At 47.4% G+C, this 25582-nt stretch overlaps 1 protein-coding gene across 2 annotated transcripts in view; it reads right to left on the bottom strand.

The window, feature by feature from the left end:
* LOC143829635 (unconventional myosin-X-like) overlaps positions 1 to 25582 on the bottom strand; it is a 100297-nt gene that overhangs the window by 29288 nt on the left and 45427 nt on the right. For both annotated transcript variants that reach the window (XM_077320845.1, XM_077320844.1), the window contains 13 exons: positions 23068 to 23214; positions 22475 to 22575; positions 22028 to 22094; positions 20672 to 20764; positions 17955 to 18023; positions 17390 to 17472; positions 16892 to 17000; positions 16217 to 16297; positions 15569 to 15693; positions 14864 to 14978; positions 5081 to 5187; positions 2163 to 2468; positions 582 to 624 (listed from right to left, as the gene is read on the bottom strand). In XM_077320845.1, coding sequence (XP_077176960.1) covers positions 582 to 624; positions 2163 to 2468; positions 5081 to 5187; positions 14864 to 14978; positions 15569 to 15693; positions 16217 to 16297; positions 16892 to 17000; positions 17390 to 17472; positions 17955 to 18023; positions 20672 to 20764; positions 22028 to 22094; positions 22475 to 22575; positions 23068 to 23214 — 1446 coding nt within the window. The remainder of the gene's footprint in view (positions 1 to 581; positions 625 to 2162; positions 2469 to 5080; positions 5188 to 14863; positions 14979 to 15568; positions 15694 to 16216; positions 16298 to 16891; positions 17001 to 17389; positions 17473 to 17954; positions 18024 to 20671; positions 20765 to 22027; positions 22095 to 22474; positions 22576 to 23067; positions 23215 to 25582) is intronic.

The following is a 25582-nucleotide window of genomic DNA, read 5'->3' as shown; positions in this document are numbered from 1 at the left end:
CTAAACTGACAGCTTCAGTAAAGTGATATAACATGGGAATGCATCCTACAAACCATGCTCCGAGGACCTAACTTCATGTTACATTTCCCTTGGTCTTCCTCAGGCCTCTGTGATCTGATGTGCACTGCAAATTCTCTGCTGGGACTCTAATTCCCAAGCATGTGCAGGCACAATCTGGACTGAGACCACATTAGACCAAGAGAAAAGGGTAATGCCTTCCTTTCCTATACTGCTTTCTCAACTGAAATTGCACCTTTGAGAAAACCTGCATGTACCCCATCAGGATACATGCAGTTACCGACTGCATGTTGGGGAAATATTTCAGGTCAGGAAACTGGTATGGGAGAACACACTCTGTGTGCTGTGGCCCCAATCTAAATCAGGTCCCAGATACCCAGGGTACTGAGTTCCCAGCATGGAATTTACAATGCACATTTGATCATGAGGAACCAAAGCGAAATCATGATGTTGAGTAAGATTATTATGATTATTAATTAAAGGAACCCAGGTGCAAATACATCCTTGTCTTCTGTTGCTGAACCCTGAAAGAAAGGTGGAACAAATGATACAACAGAACGTACCTGTGCCATTTGCAGTGTGGCTTCCATCTGCTCTTGTCCTCTGCTAAAAAAAGAAAAAAAGAGCAAAACACCTCCATCAATAACTTGCACATTCCAGCATGCCAGAAACTGCCTGAGGGATTATGGGACACTTGCACAGAGCTCTCTCACGCCTCCTACATTGCTTTGCTCTGTCTTTCCCCACCAGGGGATTGGAAGTGCTGTGTGTGTGTGTGGGGGGGGGGGGTGACAATGTGGCATTGACCTCTCCCCCTAGCCCGTTTGTCACTTCTGTCAAAACCAAGCACAACAAAGAGCAGCAGTTAAAAAGAAACTTATGATATCATTTCACATTTGCTACAGCTGAAATCAATGAAACCTTTAATTGTAATGCTATCTCATTTGCCCATACGCTAGACGAGTTAAACATTAAGTGAGCAACAACAAAGCCCCTAAACTGAAGGGATTCATTGTATTATGGCAAATTGAAGGCATGGGTATTCAGAAAACTGGATTCCTCCCCAAGAAAAAACGGCAACAACAATATATGCAATATATTCCATTCCACGCAGCATACAAAGTCTCTTTGACTGTGATCCTCCTAAAGAGACTGGACCAAACTAGATTTGGGGAACTTGGGAAGACAGCCCTTCCTGCATCTCATCTGGTTTGGTTCTCAGATCCCTCACAGGCTCAAGGTGCGCCCATAAAGGTATAATTTCAGGAACTGGGTATAATGCTTCTAAAGTTAACTTCAGTGCTGTTCTTAACTCACAGAAACCATCCTGGGAACACAGCATGTTGTACAGCTGGCACAGCTGTATTTCCTAACTGAGCACAAGAGTGTTCCAGGAAAGGGGTCCGGAACTGTCACACCATCCCAGGAGCACAGGAAGCAGCCATCTGGAAGATAGAGCAGTGTATATCCCACAGTTGTGGAATTTAGTACTGGCTTGGGGAGTGAAACTAAGCTAAAAAATATAGAGGAGTACACTAGGGGAGATTTCTGGAGCTTCAATGCTCTACATGGCTCTTTGTCTCGTCTCCTGACTTTGTAGAATTGTGATTATGTAGCACTGGCCGTTTACGCACTGGGAACATCACTTCCCCAGCTCCCGTGCAGGAGCACAAATTGGGGGCAGATGATGTGTACCAGGCCAAATGCTCCCCCGTGTGGGTGCAGGAAGAGGTGAGGCAACCTGCCACAACTAAAACTCCAGCCTGCAGCCCGTCATGAAACCTCCAGTGCATAAACAGTCACTGTCTTGCAAAATATAATAGGTAAGACACCCCTTTGAGGATCATTTGATTAACATGATTTAACGTGTTGTGTATTCACAGCATATCATCAGTAGTCTGTCAAAGGCCTACTTTTCACAGACAGCACATGGTAAAGCCATGTCTGGACAGCACCATTTCAGACTGCAGGTGTGGCAGGGAGAAACTACTGTCCTTCTTCCTGCCATTCTGTTTCCGATGTTCCAGAAATTGTTTTTATGTGAAGGGGGACCTGCAGACTGAAGTGGTATAGCCCTGACTCGGATTTAGCACCACAGCTGCTGTTTGAAAGAATTATGTCTCAAAAACAGAGCTGCCTTGTACCGCTTCTCCTCCTCTTCTTCCTCCTCCTGCTTCCTCTTATGCGCCTTCTCTTCTTGCCATTGTCTTTCCTCTTCCTCCTTTTTAATCCTCTCTTCCTCTTGCCGCCTCTGCTCCTCAGCTTCCTGCTTCTGCCTCCGTTCTTCCTGTAGCAGGTGTTGATAGAGGCTTCGTGCCAGCTGTCCACGCCAGTGTTTCTGTAGAACAATGGCAGAGGCCTTCAGACTCAGGAGAGACTTCTTCCAGAAGTGAGCACGATAATTCTTCTGGATGATTATAGCACTCGCAAGGACCCTTCGGTATCTCTTCCTGAATCAAAGAGAGGAAGATGGAGGTTACACTCAGTCAATGGTGACCGCTCACTAGTGTCTCTCCCGAGTTTGCCTCGACATGATCTGGGTCAGGTTGCATCCAGCACAACCACAGCCTTTCTCTCTCTCTCCCTCAACCCCCCCTCCCCCATCCTTGCATTTGTCACCCACCCATTTTCTTAATTTTGAGGGTATTCTGAGCCACTGATTTCCTGCCTTGACTTACTGCTCAGCATAGAAATGTACAAGAACAGTTCCCCACGGTCTGTAAGGCAGAGCTATTCTGTCAGGCCTATGGCTGAGGCCTACAGTAGAGGGAGATCCGTGCTCAAGCTGGCCTCCTTGCCTAAGTCTATCTGGTGAGTGTCCATTTGAGAAATCGGTTCTCTCATACAACTTGCCTCCTCTCTTTCACAGTAAGGCTATACTATCCAGGACAGTCACTTTTTTTTAAATTTTAGAGGAATGGTGTCATTTAAATTTTAATTATTTATGTATTTAAATGTTTGGGGGTGGGTAGAATTTTTAAAAGTCAAGTTTACAGTATGCTGTGACCCACGCTGAGCCCTGGAGGAGGGCGGGATATAAATATGAAGTTAAATAAATTAAAACTCTGAAATCACAAAAGATACATTTGTTGCCCCACATATGAGGGAGCCCCATGACAAAAATGGCACATTCTTCCCTCCAGCCACTGAGAGTAATTTTATACTCTGGCCCCCTTTTAACGTGTCTATTCACTATAGACCCCTACAGAGACATTTCTGTGCAGTCACACTGTTTGCTGGGCTAAAACCCAAGGATGAATGGGCAGTGGCAGGAGCTCATCTGCCTAGAAGCCGTGGTCCCCTCAGCACAGAAACACACCCGGGGCTAGAGCTAGCTCTTTTAGCTGCGTATTATATGACTGTGCTGATAGGACTAAGAAACCAATTGGCTCACATCCGTGCTAAGGCGGATCAAACTGAAGAATTGGCAGGTATTAACCCACAAGAATATTTTCGCAGAACAGTGGCAATATGTGGAATTGGGAGACTGCTGCGGGTTTAACAAAGATATCCATGTAAAGTGCAAGAAACATTTTGCAGTTTCATCAGACTCATTGATAATGCTGCCTAAACCGTTACACATTAAGAGAAGCAACTATCAGGGTGCCATGTAATCTGCAAACCTGTGACTACCCCTAAAGAAATGGATTCTCTGAGAATCTCAGTTTGTTTGTTTTTTACATTTATGGCACTTGACATTCCAGAGATATGCTTGAAAGCGAGGGCACAAATCCTGACGAGACCTCAGAGTTAAGCAAGATGGCATTAGAAGGTTGTTTAAATAGCTGAAGACATCTGCTTAGAAGGCTCGTCAAAAGCCAGAACAGGATATCCTGCAGCCAGGGCTCTAGGGTAGACAGGGCCTGGGAGACTGGAGTATAGAGAGCCCTAATAACACCGTCCCTCTTCCTGAACAGTCAGTTTGTGCCTCGTTAATAGTACCCCAACATCCGCAGCCAGAACTAGCTTAACCAGATCTGGCTCTGCTTTCGTCTCTGAGCCTTTTTCTCTAAGCAGAAGCAAGACGACTCATTCAAAATAGACACTTGCATGCAAACACTTGCCTAATATAACCAGATGAGAGATATCTGCACCCTCAAAACACAGAAAGTATCCAGCAGGTTTGGAGCAAAAGCGCTTTTCACAGGCCGGGTTCCATGTCTGCAATGGGAGTCTCGCTGTATCTTGAATATTTGCACGGCTTGTTATGCATGTGATAGCCTTCACCATGACTATGCAGTGTGCTGAAGTCCCACCTGCTGGAAATTGTGCTCAACCCACCTCCCCCCCCCCCCCGTTTTCTCCCAGCCAATGATTTCATACCAGGGCACTGTCCACAGACTTCCAAGTCTCCCTCTGTAATGTTAAAGAAAGCTGGGATGTTTTTAATAAAGTTAAAGAGGCCCTCAGAATACGGCATTCTGTCCCCAGCACCAGCTTCTGCACTGTGTGGTGCACTTGGGGAATGCACCCAGCCTGAGCTATCCCCTGCAGCAACAGCCCAGTCTCTGTGGAGGGCAGGTGATTGTCCTAACGGGCATGCAGAGCAATTTGCCAGAACAAGCTGAGACAAAGGCCCGCGCACGGAATACAGAGAGAAACCAGCACACAGCCACGGACAAGGAAGCCAAGACAGAAGGAGGTGCAACAGCAGCAAGGAGCCAGCTTGGCGGCAGTTCCTTGCTTTCTCTGAAGCCAGGATTGTCCCTCAGGGAAGCAGGAACTAGAGAGGGATGTATCAGGAAGGAAGACCTCCCTGGGTCTTTGTGCTCTTGTCAAGTGACAGCAGTGGGGACAACAAATGCAGCGAGCACGAGAGGGAGAGGTGGGGACCTGCACAGAGCAGCTTCAGGAGAGACGAGGAACACAACGGGAGGAAGAGGCAGCGGGGAGACGGGACAGGCTGATAACTCTGCAGGCAGTGGCCTGTTGGAAGGGCTCAGCTTTCAAGAGGAGGCGGGGAAGGAGAGCGCAGGGGGAAGCCCAGCTCAGAGCAGGGCGGCTGAATGGAGGGAAACCTGGCAGGCGGAGAGCATTCCTGCCAGGCAAGGGAAGCACTGACCTTGCCATGTAGCCCAGGACGTGGGCTCGGATGATGGTCGCCGCCTTCCTCAGCTCCTCTTCCCGGGCCTTCTCCAGTTTTTGCTCCAGAGCCTCCTTCAGGAAAACCTGGGACCCCGAGGAGGAGTTTCCCCAAACACAAAGAGAGGAAAAAGCAAGTCCCAAGCAGCACCAGCAGGTCCCATGCCCGCCTGCCTGCCCTAACAAGACACAGAGGGCTCCTTTTATGCCGTCCCTGCTCTCCCGGCCCTTCCCTTTGGGTGCTTTTGCTGATGTGCAAGGGAAAAGTTTTGCAGGGAGAAGAGCCAACTGAGCCCAGCCCCCGCACCTTCTTCCACACAGTGCTCAAGGATTAGAAGGGGGGGGGGAGGGAGAGGAAAAGAGAGGAGGAGGAGGAGGAGGCTTCCTGGCTCTCAACTTTTTATTAACCCTTCCTGCAGCACAGCTCTGCCTTCCACAGCTCTCAGGGCCTGGACCTCCAGAGTTTTAAAGAGGCAGAGGGACAGGCACAAGATGGCAGGCATAACTATGCCCAGATGCCCATTCCAAGAAAAGGGAAGAGAGAAGGAAGCGAGAATCTTTCCAACTCCTGCCTGTGGCTAATTCTGACGTATCTCCCCCCCCCCACTTCTTTGCCACCACAGCCTCAGGGCCGGCCTTCTCCCAGCCCCCAGCGCAGTAGGATTCCTTCTCAGAGCCACCACTTGCTCTTCCAGCTGATGGCTTCCAAGAGCTAGTCTACCATGCACAAGGTCAGATAGTTGCCCTGCGACTTCAAACATACCTGGACAGTATGTCAGCTTGGGACCCCATTGCCTGGCACAAATGTAAGCTGATTCATGGTTTAAACAAATAAACAGCATCCTGAAGCCACTCTCTTCAGGGCTTTCATAGAATCATACAGTTGGAAGTGGCATCCAGGGTCATCTAGTCCAACCCCCTGCAGAATTCAGGAAACTCACAACCACCTGTCCACCACAGTGACCTCAATTCCATACCCAGATGGTGTGCCCCCCCCAAAACCCCAGTATCCTAGAGGAAATTTGCCTCCCAGCCCCAAAGTGGTGATCGGCATTTCCCTGGGCATGCAAGAAAGGGCCAAAAGAGCCAAGCATGGATACAATCCCTTTTGCTCAGCCACTTACAATCTGCCCCAATTTATAGAATCAGCATTTCTGTGAGGTGGCTATCTATCCCTTGCTTAAAAACTTCCAAGGCCGGAGAACCCACCATTTCCCGAGGAAGCCTGTTCCACTGAGGAACTGCTCTAGCTATCAGAAACTTGTTCTGGATGTTTAGCTGATGTTTAATCAGAAGGAGAAAATGCATCCCCTGTTCATTCTGCTGGAGCCTTCAGTACCTTAATATTCTTGAATTCATGTAATCAAGTATCTTCTTCTACCCACCCTTTTTTACCAGTCTGTTTTGGAGGCCACATTCACTCCCAACACTTGCTTCTGTTATCAGATCTGGATACACTTCACTAAATACATTTTTAAAACTAATGAATCTAGAGGGTGGGGGACAGGCAGAGAGTAATCCCTGACAAAATTCTCTAAGATCCTCTTGCATTTTGAACGGAGCACCTTTGGAGCTGAAGAGGGGTCAAGGAGGAACATGGGACCTCATCTTCTGTCACCTATGGTTATCCTTCCCTCCTCATACCAAGAGAAAGCTGTTCAACTCCAAGGTTATGGATGCAGTCAAGACAGGAGCAAAGACACACCAGCAACATGATGTGAGAGGTGTGAAATGTATTCCTGTGAAGCTCACCCAATGTCCTTCAATCAGATGCATAACTGCTGTACACCCAGACCTGGCCCAAAGATCAGTCCCATGCCAATCTTCCAACCTCCTGGGTTGTAGAAGGGGAAGAAAGCAAACTGAGAGTCAGTGTGGTGTATTGGTTACAAGTGGCAGACTCTGATCTGAAGAACTGGGTTTGATTCCCTGGCTCCTCCACATGCAGTCAGTTGGTTGACCTTGGGCAAGCCACAGTTCTCTCAGAGTGATTCTGTTACAGGGTGTCTGTTGTGGAGAGGAGGAAGGGAAAGTATTTGTAAACTGTGTTGGGACTCTGTTGGGTCATGAAAAGCAGGGTGTTAAAATACAGCTCTTCTCTTCTTCAATGTTAGGATCACCGTCTCTGTCCCTTTTCCTGGGAGCACATGGTTCTTCTGCACTGAACTATACCTCCTCTTGTAAAGTTTTCTTCCTGCATTTCCTATTTAGATCCAATCACATAGATACTTGCCAAGAAAACTATACAAGGGATTGTGGAAAAATCAATGTGGATGCTAAGTAATTTGATATGCTGAATTAGCACATCAGAAGCAGGGAGGGAGACATTTAGATGCAACCTATGTATATATACATATACTTAAAGCTCAAACAGGTGCTGAACACATGGATGGGGACAGGGAGTGCTTCTGAATTAAAACCAAACCCAAGCCTGAGTCAATGCCAGAACTCCATGGAGACCCTGGTGTGAAGGGCAGAGCTGGTAGCCAGAAAGATTGTCTCTCAGTCCACCAGTGACTTGTGCTTAAGAATCATTAATAATTTCCCCCATTCTCCCCCCAAACTTGCATTGTTACCTAGAAAACTCCAAAGTTCAACAACTGCCAACAGGCAGCTGTTGTTCTTAATGAGAAACAGAAGGACCATCCTGCTTTTCCCTTCCTTTCCTGTGTTCCACAGTTCCTTATACTAATCCCTTTCCTTCCTCTGCTGAACAATTGCTTGGTATAGAAATCCCCTTTGAATATGTTTTACAGGAAGCATTTCCCTCTCCTTCCCTGCCCAGCTACCACCCTGTCCAGCATGTGTACAAGCTCACAGCCATGCTCATGTGCATGCACATGCCTCACTCTCCCCAGAGATCACTCACAAAGCCATTAACAACACACTGGAGCTTCCAGAGTATAGGACCAGAACAAGTCCAAGAGTTTCTGGGTGTCTTGCCTCCAAAAAAGGAGAGATAGAGATAGCCCCCAGTAGATTCATGATAAACTCCAGTTGTCTGTTTCCATGTATCAAATCCATATTAAAAGGGCAGGACAACATTTCTCCACTTCATTCCATGCCACAAAATAATTCTTTCACCTGCTTAATTTTTGTGGGTCAGGATATACAAAGGCTCAGGAGCAGGGTCAGCAGAAAGGTGGTAAACCTACCTGGGGCACTCAAATAGAATCACAGAATCATAGATTTGGACGGGGCCAGACAGGCCATCCAGTCCAACCCCCTGCTCAATGCAGGATCAGCCCAAAGCATCCAGGAAAAGGATCTGTCCAGCCACTGCTTGAAGACTGCCAGTGATACCACATGAAGACTATACTATTGAGCAGGCTTCTTTCTGTACCTTAATGATGCTCATTAGAAGATGCCTCTTCCTGGCCATATACCAGATATGCGAAGGACCTCTCTCTATATTACATTTTTAAAAATCTTACTTACGAAGGAGGCAGATTCACATGTTACAAGTCCTCATGCCCCCCAACAGGCACCGTTGATTGACATGCTTCTAGCCATTCCAAGCTTGGGACTTAATTCCCAGGATGCTGGGACCCAATTCAGATCAAGACTGTGGGGCAGCCTTTTAAAATCTTTTGACTGTGGTGGAACTCCTGAAATATTTTTCTGACTTCAAGGAACCCTGTAAGCGGTGACATGCCCCTTTAGAGAAATGGGTGCAGGAGTAAATTAATCATTTACTGTTTTTCCATTGTGGAGAAAGAGACTAGGCCTGAGCAACAAGGGAAGTGGGCTCCAGTGGCATGTAGTGATGTCAGTGGCCATCCAAACTTTTAGCCTGTGTAACCCCTGGGGAGTTCTTGCATGGCCCCATGGTTCCCCGGAACCCTGGCTGGGAATCCCTGCTGCAGGGAGATGTCTTTCCCTCATGTAGTTTCCCTGACCTGAAATGGCTCTTTGCCCCACTGGGGAACTTCAGTGTAACCCATCAGTTCCTTTAACTTTCTACAACAGGCCACATAACAGCTCCCTGGAATAGGAAACAGCATCAGGCAGAAGGCTTCAGCTGCATCTCTCCAGGCATGTCTCCCAAAGAACATTATGCTCTGCCAATTCCAACTTGTTGGTGGTCCCTGTCCTCAAAGAAATGCAACTGGCTTCAAGCAAAGCCAGGGCCTTTTTGGTAGAATGAGCTACTGGTAGAGATCTGAGCCCTATTGGAGCTCTTCCGCCAGACCTATGGATGAGGCCAAAATAAGCACATAGTAATATCAGAATGGGGCCTCCCTCCTTTCTCCCCACCCATCTTCCCGCAATCAGAATTAGGGGCACAAAATGTAAATGTGAATTGCTTAAACCTCTATTGGGAAGTTTATCCTAATATTTAAAGCTGAAACTGTTTTTAAATTACGTTTTAACTACATGTGTATGGGGTTTTACTTGTCGTTAATGGCCCCGAGACAGGGGTGGTTTATACTCAAGGAAAAAAACAAACAAATACATTATCTGAATTGTACCCCTATGCACCTTGAAATTAAATTCCAGGCATGGAAATCCTAGAGTAGTGGTCCCCAGCCTTTTCCCAGTTGAGGACCGCCTCCGGGGGTGAGGGAGAGCTGGCGGCACAAGTGCCACTCAGGCGCGTTATCGCCACCTGCTGGCGAAAACGCGCACGTGCAGAGTAGCTGCGCATGCACGTTTTCGCCAGCAGGGGGCGCTACCGCATATGCGTGGCAGCTCCGTCCATGCGCGTTTGCATCCACTGGCATGCCGGAGGCCGCGCCTGACTCTTCCCCCCCCCTCACAGCAAGAAGCTAGCCGGATCGCTTTGGTGGCTGCTTCGCTCGCAGCCTGGCGAGCTTCTCGTTGCGGGGGGGGGGGGGGAGGCAGGCACGGCTGCCGGCAGCCCGGTACCGAGGCCTTTGTGGCCCGTTACCAAGCCACAGATCGGGGGCTGACGACCCCTGTCCTAGAGCACATATGTCAACAAGATGCAACAGCAGACAAGTATGGGACATGAGTTCTGTATAATGTGTGAATGACCCTGGCAACATGTTTGGGATCTCATCAGACTGGTTACAGATTCTTTTTGAGTGTGTGTTTAGGGGCAAATGCAGGTTGGAAAGGCCTTTGGGGGCCGAGGAATATTCCTGCCACTATACCAGGCTTGAACTGCCTGAACAGGGTGCCTATCCTTACTCTTAAAGCAGGAGATGCCTACAGAGGACCTCTGTTCAAGGCTGTAGCCCAGGGGTGGCCAATCTGTGACTCTCCAGATGTCCATGGACTGAAATTCCCATGAGCCCCTGCCAGCATGCTTTGCATCTGGAGAGACACAGGTTGGCAGCCCCTGGTCTAGGCAAACCGCACGGAGATCCCTGTGCTGACGCTGCTCCTGGTCCTGTCCAACATACGCCCATGGCCCCAGCCCTGCAACTGCTTTCTTCATCTGCACTGCAGACAGGCATGAGACACCAGCAACAAGGGAAGAGCTGGGTTGACCGAGCCACAGATGAAGAAGAGCTGGGCTTTTGTACCCCACTTTTCACTACTCACACCTTCCCTTCCTGTCTCCACAACAGACACCCTTGCGAGGTCAGTGAGGCTGAGAGCTCTGCCAGAACTGTGACTGTCTCAAGGTCACCCAGATGGCTGCATGTGGAAGAGGAGTGGGGAATCAAACCTGGTTCTCCAGATTAGAGGCCACTGCTCTTAGCCATTACACCAAACCAGAAGGGATGGGGTTTTTCTTCCTAATCAGACACACATGCAGCCTTGCTCTGGGGAACTTTCCTAGGCAGACTGCAGCATGCACTCACCACCCCTTCCAGCTTGTTTTTTTCCTAACTGGAAATTAAAAAACCCATTTCTGAAATGGGGCTGAAACCCCTTCTGAGTTACAAGAATTAGGCATCCAATCTTCCTTTCCCTTACAAGTTTTTGGGCATCTTGTCCTAATTACACATATTTCTAGTTATTTAGACTGGGTCTTCTAATAATTTCCCCAAAAGTAGAATGAAAAAATAATAGCCCTGCCCTCTCACCCACATTGACCCATTAACATATCGTCTCCCGAAAGGCACCAAGGGGAGGTCATTCACCTCCCTTTCCTTCTGAAGGCCAGTGTGGTAACTTCATCTATCTAGCCATTACCTTTCTATACAGCACCCCCAAATTTTAACTCTAGCAGATAAATGGGAATCGTTACAGTCACAAGGCTCATCTCTCATCTCGGCTAAGCACAGAAACTCCAAAGCTTCCTTGACCGTTAGAACAGCAGTTCCCAACCCCCGGGCCGGAGACCAGTCTGTAGATCAGTCGGTACCGGGCCACGGCTCCTCCTGGTCCTCCTCCCTGGCTGCTGCCTCAGGGGCTGCCCTGCCACTCTGCCGCCGGCTCACCCTTGGTGCTCTTCAGCGGCCGCCATGGCTGGGGCTCCCCCTTGGCGTGGCACTGCGCAGCGACTGCTGGCAGCGCCCCCCAGCAGGAAGTGGGAACTCAGGGGCGCCGGCGGGAAAGCAAGTGGAGCAGGGGCTCAGGCAGCGTCAGCGACTTCCCTTGGCAAAAGACTACCCCCCCCCCCGGGCCTCAGTAAAATTGTCAAGCATTGACCGGTCCCCGGTGATAAAAAGGTTGGGGACCACTGCGTTAAAGACTGTAAAACCCTCTACTCTATGCCAGGCACAGACTGACAATGCCTATTTGGTGTTGCTAAACTCTGAAGATTTCTAGAGAGCTGTAAGATGTTTGACCCAGCGCAAGTGTCCCAAAAGGTGCTGAAACCTCTCAAGTAGGGTTGGGTGTTTTGGCTGCCCAACCCTACTCTCAGCCCCAAGCTCCCATCTCCTGAGACCCCAATGGCCTCAGAGTGCTACCTGCAATGACTGAGGACAAAAAGAAAAAAATTCCATCTTGCTCAGCTGCTGAGGCTTAAGTTCCACATACCTGCTTTTTCCAACACCTTCCTTCCTTGTCACCTCCATCTCGTCACTCATATATTTTACATAAACTAAGAAAATAAAAAAGCTAGCGCCGTCTGAGCTCCAGTCTCCTTTGTGTCCTCCATGGGGACAAGACTCTCTTCCTTTCTCTCTCCAGTAGCGTTTTGTTGAAACTGGGCTCTCATACACTTCCTGTCCTGCCTCTGAAATTAACCTATGTTGCCTCTTCCAGAGCCACCCCTTTGCCCTTCCTCTTGCTCCCCCTGCAACGGGAAGCCTTTGAAGTAGGGCTTCAGTGCTGCAAAATGGCCAGGCCTCCCTCAGCACCAACAGGAGGACAGCAAGACAGCCAGGAACGTCTCAGACAGACCAGGAACTTGTGGAGAGAAAGTCCTATTGTTCTCAGTGGGATCAAGGGTTAGCCGCCTGTACCCCAGCCACAGAGCCTGCTGTACTTAATGGCTCCAAGGTTGATTTATTAACTTCAAGTTCTCAGCATGCAGAAAGCAGTTTCCTTTCTATTCTCTCCCTCGGGGTTTCCTAGCCATAAGAACCCATGAGCTTCCTCCCCCTCATGCTGCCTTGGTGTATCTCAACCTGCAAAATATAATACGGAATGACTCTGGAACCTTTCCAGTCCCAGGGAACTCTGAGCCACAGCGTAGAAAACACAACACAGAAGACCCAGAAAAGAATCTCAGCAGCTCACCACAGCCTTCCAGCACATCTGGCTGGGTTCAGTTATTTCAGATCTACTCTTTCCCAATCCAAGCATGCTCACAGCATAGAGTTTGGGAGGGGAAGGACTGCAGTCCCCTTCAAAGCAGCCATTTCTTCCAGGGGAATTGATCAATCTCTCCTGTCTTCTGGGAGACCGTCAGGCCCCATCAGGAGGTTAGCAACCCTCCTTGGGAACAATGTCATACCCTAGGAAAGTCAATAAGAGTCCACAGAACCCTGGATCCTACCTACCTGCCCTTTAGCAAAAGAATACCGCTTGCCCAATGGGATGCAAATTGTTGTTCAGACTGCAGCCGCCAATGGCCTTGACCAACCAAGAACATCTCATTCATTTCCCAGGAAGACACTGAATACATCTAGGCTAGTCCCACAGGCTTCCTGCATTCCATGCTATGGGACACAGGCACTGAATCTAAGGGTAACCTGAGTTCTTGAAATGACAGGCCATGTTTGCCTGCTTTATGCCACTGGAAGGTTATACAGGAAATTTCACTGTTGCTGCAATGGCAAAGTTTGCAAATGATACGTAGTTCTTTACATTAAGATCCCAGTTTATTGTTGTGGGTGGCAAAAGCACTCATTGGATTTCACACCATGTACTGCTCATTTGTCTTCAAGCCAGTTTTTCAAGCCTTAAGGGTTAGAAATTAGCCTTTTAAAAATAATGGTTACTATTCTAAACTAGGTTCCAAACAAGCCCTTATCAAGATTAAATTTTGCATTTTTTCACTCTGCAGAAATGCAAAAAATATAGAATCTGAAGAACAGCCCCCTACGCCCTTAAAATCCCTATAAATGAAACCATTTTTAATCCACCATAGGATTATTTAAAAACACAATCTCTCTTGAATGCAGTGACATAAATATAGGCATGAAACCAAGATTCATCTCCAAGGTTCTTGGCTGGCTGCATGCCTAGCGGTGAAATTACATCAGGCCTGCAATTACAGACTGTTGATCTGGACACTTAGAAGAGAGGGGAGGGAAACCAATTTGTTGGTCCTGACAAAAATATATATTTCCTGAACTGCTTTCTCTTCATTTAGCTGAGTTTGCATTAGCAGAAGTCTGCTGAGCAGATTGCCTGCTGCATGCCAATCTTGTGCCCTCCTGCCCCACAGGTGTCTGCTGCTCTAATGAATGCCTTGTTGCAGGAAAAAAGCTACCCTGAAGTCAGCACAGGCAAGGAGGCAGCTGGCTCTGAATCAGAGCCCTGGACAATCTAGGTTACCACATGGATTCAGGAAGCTGACACACTTAATGAAAATGCTGGTCCCTCAAGGCCCACTTTGTCTGTTCTGACTGGCAGCACCTCCCCAGGGCCTGAGGCAGAGGCCTTTCAGATCACTGACGACCTGTTCATTTTGACCAAAGATGGAAGCAGGGGTAGATACTCTACCACCGAGCCACAGCCCTGCCACTTTCCTCTGACAACAGCTTTCCCAAGGTTCTAGGCCTGCCCCAGCTACATTAACTGATGATCCTAATACTTGGGAATCCTGGGAAAGGAACCTGGGACTTTCTCTTCGCCAAAGCATGGACACTTTTGCTGATCTGTAGCACTCCTCACACTAGGCACAATTCCCAGTAAAGATGGTCCAGCCTGGCCTACAATTGCTGGGAGCATCTCTATAGAAATACACCCTCATGGACCAGGGTTAGAAGATATTCTGAAACTACTGTACTTGTGGTTAACCCATCTTGTTCCTCTGGAAAGGACTGCAGAGCCTAAATGGGACCCAGTCTGCATAATGAATAGAGAGACAGCAGTGCAGGGCATTTGCCCGCAATCAAACATTTTCCCTGCATTTTCTGGGATATTTTCTTGTGCGTCTCCTTCAGTGCTATGTGGCTGCAAGTTATGTGCGTCCCCTTAAGTGCTATGCGGCTGCATCCTGTATTTCTGCACTGGCTCGCTATTGAGAAGGATGTTTGTCCATTCCTACCACGAGATTTCTCTGGCAGAGAACTGCCAGATCAGCAGTACAAGGCAGCTAGCATGCCATAGAAAGGGCAAAACCCAAAGCACCTAGCTGTAACAACCTTTATATATGCAGACTCCCTCTGGAAAGATTCGTTACTACAGAACATTGTCCCACATGACCTTTCACTTCCCAAAGGCATACCTTGGTTTTTCCCAGCTTCCATTCTCTCTGGGCGCTGTCATACAGATGCAGGAAGGCTGCACATGTGGACTTTGCATTGTCTGCACTGCCTGCATTTTTCAACAGCATCTTATACCTAAGAGCCAAAAGAGAAGTTCTTTGCAAGAAGCGGGTTAAAGGCAACCCCCTCAGCACCCCTTCCTAGTGGGCTCAGTTCCTGCCTCCACATTTTACTCAGTGGCAAAAGGTTCCAAGGTCCAATCTTTTCCAAAAACCTGTAACAAATCTGGCACACTGGCATAGTAACACTCCTTTATTCTGAGCCTTAAACCTATAAATGTTAACCAAAGTCTGGGTTACAGTTTAACAAATGAAACTGGTTTCGCTTGAGGATGTCTATTAATTCTTCCCCCTGCAGCCAACCATCTCAAATGGTTAAAGGCAGGCAACCAGGGCAACGCAGTGACCAGTGATCATTACCTAATTTTAGAGGAGACTAAAACACCTGGAGAAAAGCAATGGCCTGCCAAGATTCACCCTATACTTTTGCCCAAAAGCAGATCTCCTAATTTTCTTCTTCCTGCAAGCAACAAGTTCTCACAAGCACAGTTTGAATTCCAATAGTCTCTAGCCACCCCACTCCCACACCTCCCAATTGCCAAACACTGAAAACCACATTTGAATGTTCAACAAAGCTCCGTCCTGGTAGCTAGCCATAACTTTTACCTGCAGAGGAAATCTTGAAAGAGCCGCCGAACAGGAAAGCCAGCTCTCCGAACCTTCACTGTTTCCAGCATGCCTGAGTACTGAAGTTGTTTCAGCACCACATCTGGACTGAAGAGGTCTGAAGCCTAAGCAGAGACCGGGAGGGGAGGCAACCAAGAAGTGATTTGTCTTGCAAAGGGCATGCTCAGCACCTCCCTCCCCTAGTCTCCCATGCAGAGACAGCAGTGGGCAGAAAGTGCAGGTAGCCATCTAAGCATGAGAAGAACATTTCTTCAAATGTATTTAAAGGAAAGACACACAAATGGATTTGTATTCTATGTACAATCCCCTCTTTTAAAGTTATTCTCTGCTGAGAAACCAAGCAGCAGCTCAAGAGGTCAGCACTAATTGTCCCGATCCTTTTTGTGGATGCCCTGCAGCAATCCAGGCCAGGCTCGTCCGTAAGGCTACTCTTTCTGCCTGACATCCACCGCTCACATTCTCCTCTTGTTGCACCCAACTCTATCTTCTTGAGAAAAGGGCTGAGAGACACAATGCACCCCCCTTTCCAATCTGTACAGTGACAAAGTCACTAGCTGCAAAGACCCTGGCAAGCCTCCCTCCCTCCCTCCCCCCACGGACATCCTCACCACCATTTGTGAGACTCACCTTCTCCAGGTTGGGTTTGATGCAGCGAATGAACAGTGGATTGCAAGTGCTGAGAGTGGCCATCAATGAGTGCAGGGAGTCCTAGGGGGAAAACAGCTGCAGTCATTCCCTCAGAGACGTGGATTCTAAGGAGCCCCTGTCTGCGCTCTCCCCCCTCTCATGCGCACTAAGACAAACAAGAATTGTCAGAGATAGAGAAAGATAATCCTCAAATATTGGGCGTACATGGATGGATGCAAGAACATTAAGGCACTTCCTGTATCCTTGTTTGAGGAATAACTTTTGCTCTAGAGTGAACAACACAGCATGATGTTGTCAGTTTGCCACAGGAGCCAGCAATTGCACGGAGTTGGATGGTTTGCACCCTACCGCCCCTCCCACCACATTGTGCAGCTTTGAAAAAACAGAGAGGGAAGTTTAATCATGGCATGTGCAAGTTAATGGAATAAGTGTACATGCTGCACTTGAAAAGTAAAGGACAGACAGCCCCACCTGATGCACCTGGGGAGGGGGGGGGGAGCACTTTTGAAGGGAATCAGTGTTTAAATCAGATTCACTTACACCTCTGGGCAGAAGACAAGCTTTCGGTGGGAGGGGGGAGTTGAGAGAAAAATGAGGCAGGCCCCGTTTTTAAGGCACATCTGCATGCTTCGTAAGAGGGCCTGCTGCTCCTACCCTGAACTGGGAGCTGACGGTCGGCCTGCGCCTCTGAGTTCCCATCTTCAGTGTGTCCTCATTGCTGCACCCTGAGACTCTTTCAAAGAGGTCATAGATGAAGTCCAGTCTATGGGGCAGAGAAGACATGGAACAGCGGCTTGCAAGCACAGCTTTGCCTGGGCTGGAGATTGTTGGCCTATTCACTGCCTAAATTGGACAATGCATTAATTCCTCCATTTGCTGCACTGACAGGGCACATAGATGCCCACATCAACACTGGAAATGCTGCATACTGCTGGGGCTCAAGGGAAACAGGATGAATACCGGGGCCAGCTCAAGAACTGCAGCATTTCCATCCCTTAGTCTGTAATTCTGAATACCCAAGAAACAATTTCTATGGGTTAAACAGCATAAACATGTTATGTGCATGCTATTAACCCACCTCTAGCCTACCCTCCTGCCCCCCACAGCCCTGACGGGCTCAGGCTTCCTTCTACATGGCTCTGGGTTACATACCTGCTGTCTTTCAGCATGTTTAAAATATCATCCCGAAAAGTATCTCTGTTTTTCTCCAGAAATCCCCTCACATCATAGAGGACCTGCAAATGCCAAGTTATAACACAGACACAAAAATGTGCCATGTTGTATCATGGAACAGATGTATTCGGCAAGGAGGAAAAGCTCCTTGTATACATACCCCAAACCTCCAAATATCAGGGCATTTCAAGTATCACCCCAAACACACAGGCCCCAGAAGATGTACAAGAAAGTACAAGATACATTCCAAGTTGCAACAATGCTAAATTCCTGAGCTGAAACAGAAGCGAGTTTCATGCAGCTCTCATGTGAAACGCTGTCCAGAATGCAGCATCTGCTGGTGTTGAGCAAGACAATGCTCGGCAGGCCTACACCCAAAGCCATCAGTTTGACATCTGCAAGTTGGTGGATGCTACTTCTTAACTCCAGGCCCATTCAAGACAAATGCTTTCCCACTCTATCCTCCTCGATATGCTGCAGATGTAGGCCTGATTGTTCATTGGTTTCTGGACACAGCTATGAGGCTAGCTTAATGGGCACCTACCTCTCCGGCATAGTGCTGGATCCCAAACTGGAAATCTGACACACGGGGCTTCAAGTAGTACTGGTTGTTCTGAAATAAAGTGAGAGAAGGCTGTTTCTAGTACAGTACACCTGAAGCAACACAATATCCGTCCTGTTTTTTATCACTGTAGAAAAGGGCATGGAAGAAATTGAATGGGTTCATAGGAGAATGATGAGGATGATCAGGGCCCTGAGACCCAGCCCTGTGAGGAAAGGCTGAGGGACTTGGGAAGATTCAGCCTGAAGAAGAGAAGGCTGAGAGGGAACATGACTGCTCTCTTAAGTATGTGAAAGGTTTGTCTCTTAGAGGAGGCCAGGGAACGGTTCCTTTTGACAGCACAGGATAGGACCTACCGTAATAGCTTTAAACTACGTGTAGAACGGTACTGGCTAGGTATCAGGAAAAGAATTCCCACGGTCAGAGTAGTTCAGCAGTGGAATCAGCTGCCTAAGGAGATCCCCTCACTGTCCATCTTTAAGCAGCACTTGGACAGGTGCTTATCCTGGATGCTTAGGGCTGATCCTGCATTGGGCAGGGGGTTGGGTTAGATGGCCTGTATGGCCCCTTCCAACTCTAGGATTCCTGGCCCTTAACCAGCTGAACAATGTGTGGCAGAAATGAGCTAAGTCTAGACCACATGCTCTGGAGGAAGGTCAAACTGTTATGTCCAAAGTAACCCTAACAGTTGCCTAGTCTAGTCACCAAAGCAACCAAGCTTGGAATGGACTGGGAGCACCGATGGAGAAGAAATGGCTGTGAAAAGGGCCCCGTTGGTACTAAATCTCAAACGTCCTGATACAACAGAGCCAATTTTTCTGAAAGGTTCTCTTTCTCCAATTTAAGCATTCCAGTTAAGTCACAAGCCCCTGGAACACCCTGCTTTGTGAATTCCCAGAACAGTTAAAATGTACATTCTCTACAGAGTACAGCTTGTGTCTGTTAGCTTTTTAGCCATTATCCAGTAAAATGAACAAGGAAGTCTATTCTAGCCTGAATTATTAATCTAATTTTAGCTTCCACCCACTGAATCTTAGCAGCTATTCATCTGTAAGAGACTGAGGGTCCTTTGCTTAAGAGAGAACAGCATTATGCAATTCTATTTGATTAGGTTTGAAGAGGGCTAGTTTATCTTCACAGCTTAGTCTCAGTATGAAATGGCACTAAAAGAGCCTTCCGTGGATGTGAGAGATAAAGTGTAAATAAGGGGAAACGGCATGCACCTGTCTTGCTCCCAGTGCAAGATCCTTAAAAATACCCACACAACTCCAGGCAGAGATGCTTGCTGTTTCTTTTACTATAGGGCAGAAGCCATGTTTTTTTAACTATGAGAAAACTTAAAATGCTGAGATTAGCTTGTAAGAAGGTGCTCTCTGTGTGAATGCAGGGAAGGAAACACAGAATGTGGGACAAAGTCATGTGGGATATTATTCTATGGGTCAGCACAGGTTTTCTTTCCCCTTTTATTGACAAGATTCATCTTTCTTTCCTCTTGATGTGCTCATCTTCCTTCAAAAGACCTGGCAACAGAAAGTGCTACAATACACACATTTCTGCATAAATCAGGTCATTGTAGCTATATGCTGCAGGAACCTCTGGGCTGGACATGGGCTTTTTGCAGGCATGTCCTTGAAGAGTGTCTGCAAATCATAGCTGGCCCAGAGCTCTGTTGTGAAGCTGATAGCTGATGCCAGCTGAAGAACCTGTACCACTGTATCTAAGTTGCTGGCCCTATCAACAATCACAAAAGCAGCAAATGGAGCCAGTTTGGTGTAGTGGTTAGGAGTGTGGACTTCTAATCTGGTGAGCTAGGTTTGATTCTGCACTCCCCCACATGCAGCCAGCTGGGTGACCTTGGGCTCACCACACTCCTGATAAAGCTGTTCTGACTGAGCAGTGATATCAGGGCTCTTTCAGCCTCACCCACCTCACAGGGTGTCTGTTGTGGGGAGAGGAAAGGGAAGGCGACTGTAAGCTACTTTGAGACTCCTTCGGGTAGAGAAAAGCAGCTTATAAGAACCAAGTCTTCTTCTGCAAAACCAAGCCCTCCTACAGATATATTTTCGGAACTCCCTTGGTAAACAGAAAAAAACAAGGTAATAAATTAACCAGAAGGAACCCCGCCACACCAATCCTCAGACTTGTGGAAATATGCTCCAGAAGAGACTGAATTGACAGCTTTACAATAGCTAGTTCTCAAAAACTGCACTGGTTAAAAGACAAATTCCAGAATTCAGGACCCATTCTGTTTGTTTGTTTTTAAATCTCTAGACGGATTCAGTCAATGGTACTTCAACAATGCCTCACATCATGTTTCCTTCACGTTTTAAGGTTATTAGACAATGCCCTGCCTTGGGTCATGTCACTCCTGGAGATTTGCAAGTTGGTCATGAAATGCAGGGACATTTCCCTTTCAAACCTCTTGCCTAAAGGAAGTCAGAAAGTCGGTTGTCAGGAGGACAGCTTAAATCTTTTTCTTCAGGGATCCAATTGATGTTGGTTGCATTTCATTTTTGATTCTGCTGCTGCTTTCTGTTGGCTTCATACACCAAATGTAACATTTTACTGTTGCTTTTATTCTGCTCTTCAAACGGCAAAACACGTCAAGAATCTTCTAGGTGAATAATGCAGCACGTAAGTTTTAGAGATATCTAACTCAGTGTGTAGAATGCTGCAAATGTACACGTGTGCTTACTTACCCCATGCTGGCTATGGAGCTTTTCCAAAAGGGTGCCATCCGTGCCTTTGGGGAATCTACTTTCCTCATTAACCAGGGCCAGCAAACCAAGTTTCTGCAGCCAGACAAGAGAGGGAGTATGCAATCAGCCCTTCAGATGCAATCATGAATTGCAGGGGGAGGGGCTAAGCTTATGGCAATATTAGACTGTTAATTTCCAGAAAAACAAAAGATGTACTAAAAGGGACTACTCCATCTAGACTTACCCTAATCCTCAGAGCAGTTTCAAACATCTAAGTTTGGACATGGGAAGAAAAGCAGAGCCAGGGCCGGATTTTCCTGTAGGCTAACTAGGCTTCAGCCTAAGGCCTCAAGATCAAGAGGGGCCTATATTCCACATTTTTTATAAAGGTTAGTACCAATCACAACATGTTTCTTTTAACATATTGATATATATCACAGTAATGATGTATTTTATTATCTCTCATGTAATTTACAAACTTAAAAATGGGAGGTGAAAGGGCCACATAAGTGGAATAGCCTAGGGTCTCTTTTCATGTAAATCCGGCCCTGAACAGAGCCCTGAAGAAGCAGACGTTGAAACTAGTTCGGATCTTACGTATCCAGCTGCATTTGCAAAAAAGCCAGCTTTCTCTTTGAGAGTGGGAGGCTCCATCAGACAGCCAAACTCAGCAAATGCTTGAGAGTACTGGATTACAGTGTAATCCTAAATAGAGCTCCAATGGCCTAAATTAAGAAGTATAACTCTGAGTGGGACTGCATTGTACTGCCCACACTCCTGAAAGAGGGGCGACTCCTGAGCTTCGTGATGTTGCCTGGGAATCTGCTCAACAGCCTCCTGACCTCCACCACCAACTGACATTAACCATCAAATGGGGAAAACTACGTCCCTGAGAACGCCTCGCCATGGAATATAGTATTGTAATGATAGAGTGAATGGATCCATGATCTGACTTCGTAGCTTCATACATTGATATAGGCACAGCATACAATAAGACTGGATGGCAGGGGGTGGGTGGGGGATAAATGTTTATTTGCTTATGATAGCAAAAAACCCCAAAACCTGGAGTGAGTGTTGTGCTGCAGCTCTGATCTCCATCTAATCCCAGTTAAGTTCTTCCTCCTCCTTTCCCCAGACTCCTCTCTCTCTTACCAATAATGCCCCACACCTTGTCCTCCCTTGAAGCCCACCCTTGAACCCACAGTAATGGCGGAAGCACATGTATCTTAAAGCACCCTTTAGAACTGGCTTTCTAAAGGAAAGGGTGCAGAGGATGAAGTACAGGCCATAAGAAACATATCATCATCAGAGAAGGAGAACAATTTAGATGGCACATTCCCTGGTAGACAGACCTACCTTCTCAATAAGATCCAGGCATTCTGCATTATCCATCCAATCAATGGCTTCCCAGCATATCCCCTCTCTGCCAAAGAAGAGAAAACATGTCAAGCGTTCGTTCGTGGTGAACAGGACTGAAGTAGCAGAAAAAGGCCTGGCAGTAGGGAGTGGCAGAGCCACAGGAAAGGAAGATGGGGTTAACATCCCCCTCTAAGCAAAAAGAAAAGAACAGCAAAGTGTGTGTGTGTGTGTGTGTGGTGGGGAGGGGCAGACTGACAGGAACTGTGTGTGGAGAAATAACCAAATCAGCTTCCAGCTACTCTGGCATTTCCATTTGGCATTCAAACCATTAAATCCAAAACAGCTTTGCTTCCAGCAGCTTTCCCTCAGAGAGCCACAGGCCCTCCTCATTACTGGGTGCCACTAGGCAATAACAGCCACCTCCTACAAGGCCTCTGACACTACCTGTTGTATTCAAGCTGCTCCAGGGAGAATATGTGCTTGTTGAAGTACTCCTGGAGCTTCTCATTTGCATAGTTAATGTTAAACTGCTCAAAGCGATTCACCTAGGAGTGTGGAAAAGAGAAACCAATATTAATATCTACTTAGGGAAAAGATCTCTCCCTTCTGGGCCGCACAGAAGCAGCAGTGCTTGCAGGAAACAGAAGGGACAACTAACCATGTGCAGCAGCATCTCCTGCTGACCACACCCTCTGCTCAAAAACACTTAATCAGCACACGGGTGAATACAGGACAAGATCAGCAGCTTAAGAGGCAGAGGGACAGCTCCTCTCTGAAGGAATGCAGGCACAGCCCCATGTGCCAAAGGAGAGAGTTCCACTGTGCCTCTCTATTACTGTGGTGAACTGAAATGCCCTTCCCTGAATCACTCTTATCAGACATCAGGCATGTCAAAGGACTTGAATCACCCATGACAACATCTGCCTTTCTGTCCCCCTTCCCCCCACATATAGTCTGGTATCAGTCAAGCTTGTTTTCCTAAAGTGTTAATGCAATCTTTAGTTCATGATGGAATCCCCAACAATTTAAGTTCTAACCTGGAAATTCTCAAATCCAAAGATATCCAAGATTCCCACAGACTTAAAGTTTTCCTTCCCTTTTATTTTTGCATTAATTTTGCCAATGATCCATGAGAAACACTGTGAATAAAGGGCCATGGCGAGCGAATCCCTGGAGTCAGCAGCCTAGGAGCAAACACAGAGGAAGACGCTTTATCAGATGTGAAAGCCACCTGCAACGGGGAGGCTTTTCTTTGATACAGCGAGGACAGCACTGTGAAACGCCCTTCCCGCCAGCAGTCAGAACTATATAGTAAAAAAAATAAAATCTGCTACTTTATCTACTGTTTGTAAAGCTAGGCCCCAGTCAGCCAAGCTTCCCACCACTTAGTGTGTGTATGCATGTGGATGTTTTAAAATAAATTCCTTTCACATCTTCCTTTAACAGCCTCTCAAATTTAAAGGACCTCAGTTTCTCAAATATAGAAACCATAAAACAGGAGATAGGATTGCCCCAAATCCTCCCCTTTGGTTCAGCAACACACACACACACACACACAGCAGTGTCTTTAGGCAAAGCTAAGAATTGAACTACAAGTTATTGGCTGCTGCCATCTTACATCTCTCCAGTAATATTGGCTGAAGAAAACATGTGACTTGGTCTCATCATAGTCAGAATTGCCTTGCCTGGCTGCTTGCAGGGGCAGGGAAATGTTGCGCATGATGATGTCACCCTTTTGTGTCTTTTACACATTACCAGAGAGAGTGAGAGAGCAAGACAGATGAGGAGAAATGGATCAGCAGCTGCTCCACGTTCCACATAAAACGAGGCTTGGCCCTGAGCCAGTCGGATACAGTGCAGCGCAGAGGAGAGGGAAGCAGAATTCAAGTGGCTGGACGGCATGGTCAGTCTACAGCCCAGCCACAGCTTCCAGGAACTGGCTCCTGACTCACCACACCCAGCTCTGGGAGCAAAGCGAAGGCGGGGCAGAGGGTGAGAAACATGTGCCTTCTGTAAAGGGCTCCATTCACTATCCTGGTGCCTTCTGTTCAGCACAGCAAAAATGCCAAAGCTCAGAATGGAAATGAGTTTTTCATACAATGGATGTTGATGGAGATCTCTACGTCCTCCCATGCCTGGAACACCGTCTGACAACAGCTGGCTGCCATCTCTGGAGGGATGGGGAAATAGCATTTGGAAGCAGAATGCCTGACTAGCAACTATTACAACCATCAGCAACTGCTTGATGTCTTTTGTACCATTCAGCAATGGAAGAGCTCTGTTTAATACTCCTCTCCGTACACAGAAGCTGCTCTCTCGCATCTTGAGAAGCTTGGCTGCTATTTAGATGGAGCAAATATTAAGTCCTCCTTGTTACAAGAACGCAAGGCTAGCATTCCATTTCCAACCGTCACCAACCAGATTTTATTTATATACTTATAGGGTTCCCATCTTCCAAGGAACCCAGACAGTGTACACTGCCACTCCCTTGATTTTTACACAACACTCTGGGAGGAAAGTTAGACTTAAGAGTGATTAGCCAAAGGAAATACACTGTGCTTCATGCCGGAGTGGGAATATTAACTTGGCTCACTTTAGTTCTAGTCTAGTACTTTAAATGCCTCACCACATTGGCCATTACGCTGCACTGGCCAGATGCCCACAGGAAGCTATAACCAGTACTCATAAGACTGTACTGCAAATCTCATTTGAGCCTCAAAATAATGCAGTCATGAACAACCACGATTTCCCCATTTTCCTTGTCCTACTTCCAGGGATTTGGGGGATTCTATGGAGATCCCTCAAAGCAAATACCTACTTGCCAGGACGTGGGACCTCATAAGCAGCCCTCTTCTCCGTGTCAAGCTGCACAGGTAGAAAACAAGCCACTGGAGCCCATCCTGTGCTGTTACTGAGGGGATTGTTGAAAGGAAACACTATACTATGCTGTATTCTCCTGTTGCTTTGGTTCACTGGCTTAAGACTGATTGATTTGTTTCCCACCATGCTCAGCCATGCCGGCAGACTGCGGCTTGCAGGTTAAAACCCCACAATAAAACAACAAAAGTATAAAATCAATCCTTGCTACTAAAGTTAAATCCCATCGATGGCAGCAGGTAAAATCAAAACCCAATTCCCACCCACTCTGAAATCTGGCAGCACACGGCCTAGAATGCTGTCAGTGGTCATTTGCTGTAAAATTCATGGCAACCAGCCATGGGGAGAGGGGAGGGGGACCCAGGATCTTCTGGCCGTAGCCTCAACTCAAAGCTTGGTGGAAGAGCTCTGTTTTGAAGGCCCTGCAGAACTGTGACAACTCTGACAGGGTTCTCAGCTCTTCTGGGAGCTCATTCCTCCAGGCAAGGTCCAGGGCAGAAAAGACCCTGGCCCTGGTTGAGGCCAGGTGCACTTCCTGTGGGCTGGGAACCACCAGCATATTCATACCCACTGAACATAAAGTCCTGTGAGGGGCAGAGGGTCCCAGTCCATGAATGGCCTTAAAGGTAAGAACCACTGGCAAATCCAGAACACCACTGGGCAGCCAACGTAGCT

This window comes from Paroedura picta, chromosome 2 (assembly GCF_049243985.1).
Source record: "Paroedura picta isolate Pp20150507F chromosome 2, Ppicta_v3.0, whole genome shotgun sequence".
Taxonomy (NCBI): Eukaryota; Metazoa; Chordata; class Lepidosauria; order Squamata; family Gekkonidae; genus Paroedura; species Paroedura picta.
The sequence above is the reverse complement of the archived record's forward strand: the minus strand, read 5'-3'. Positions and strand labels throughout refer to the sequence as shown.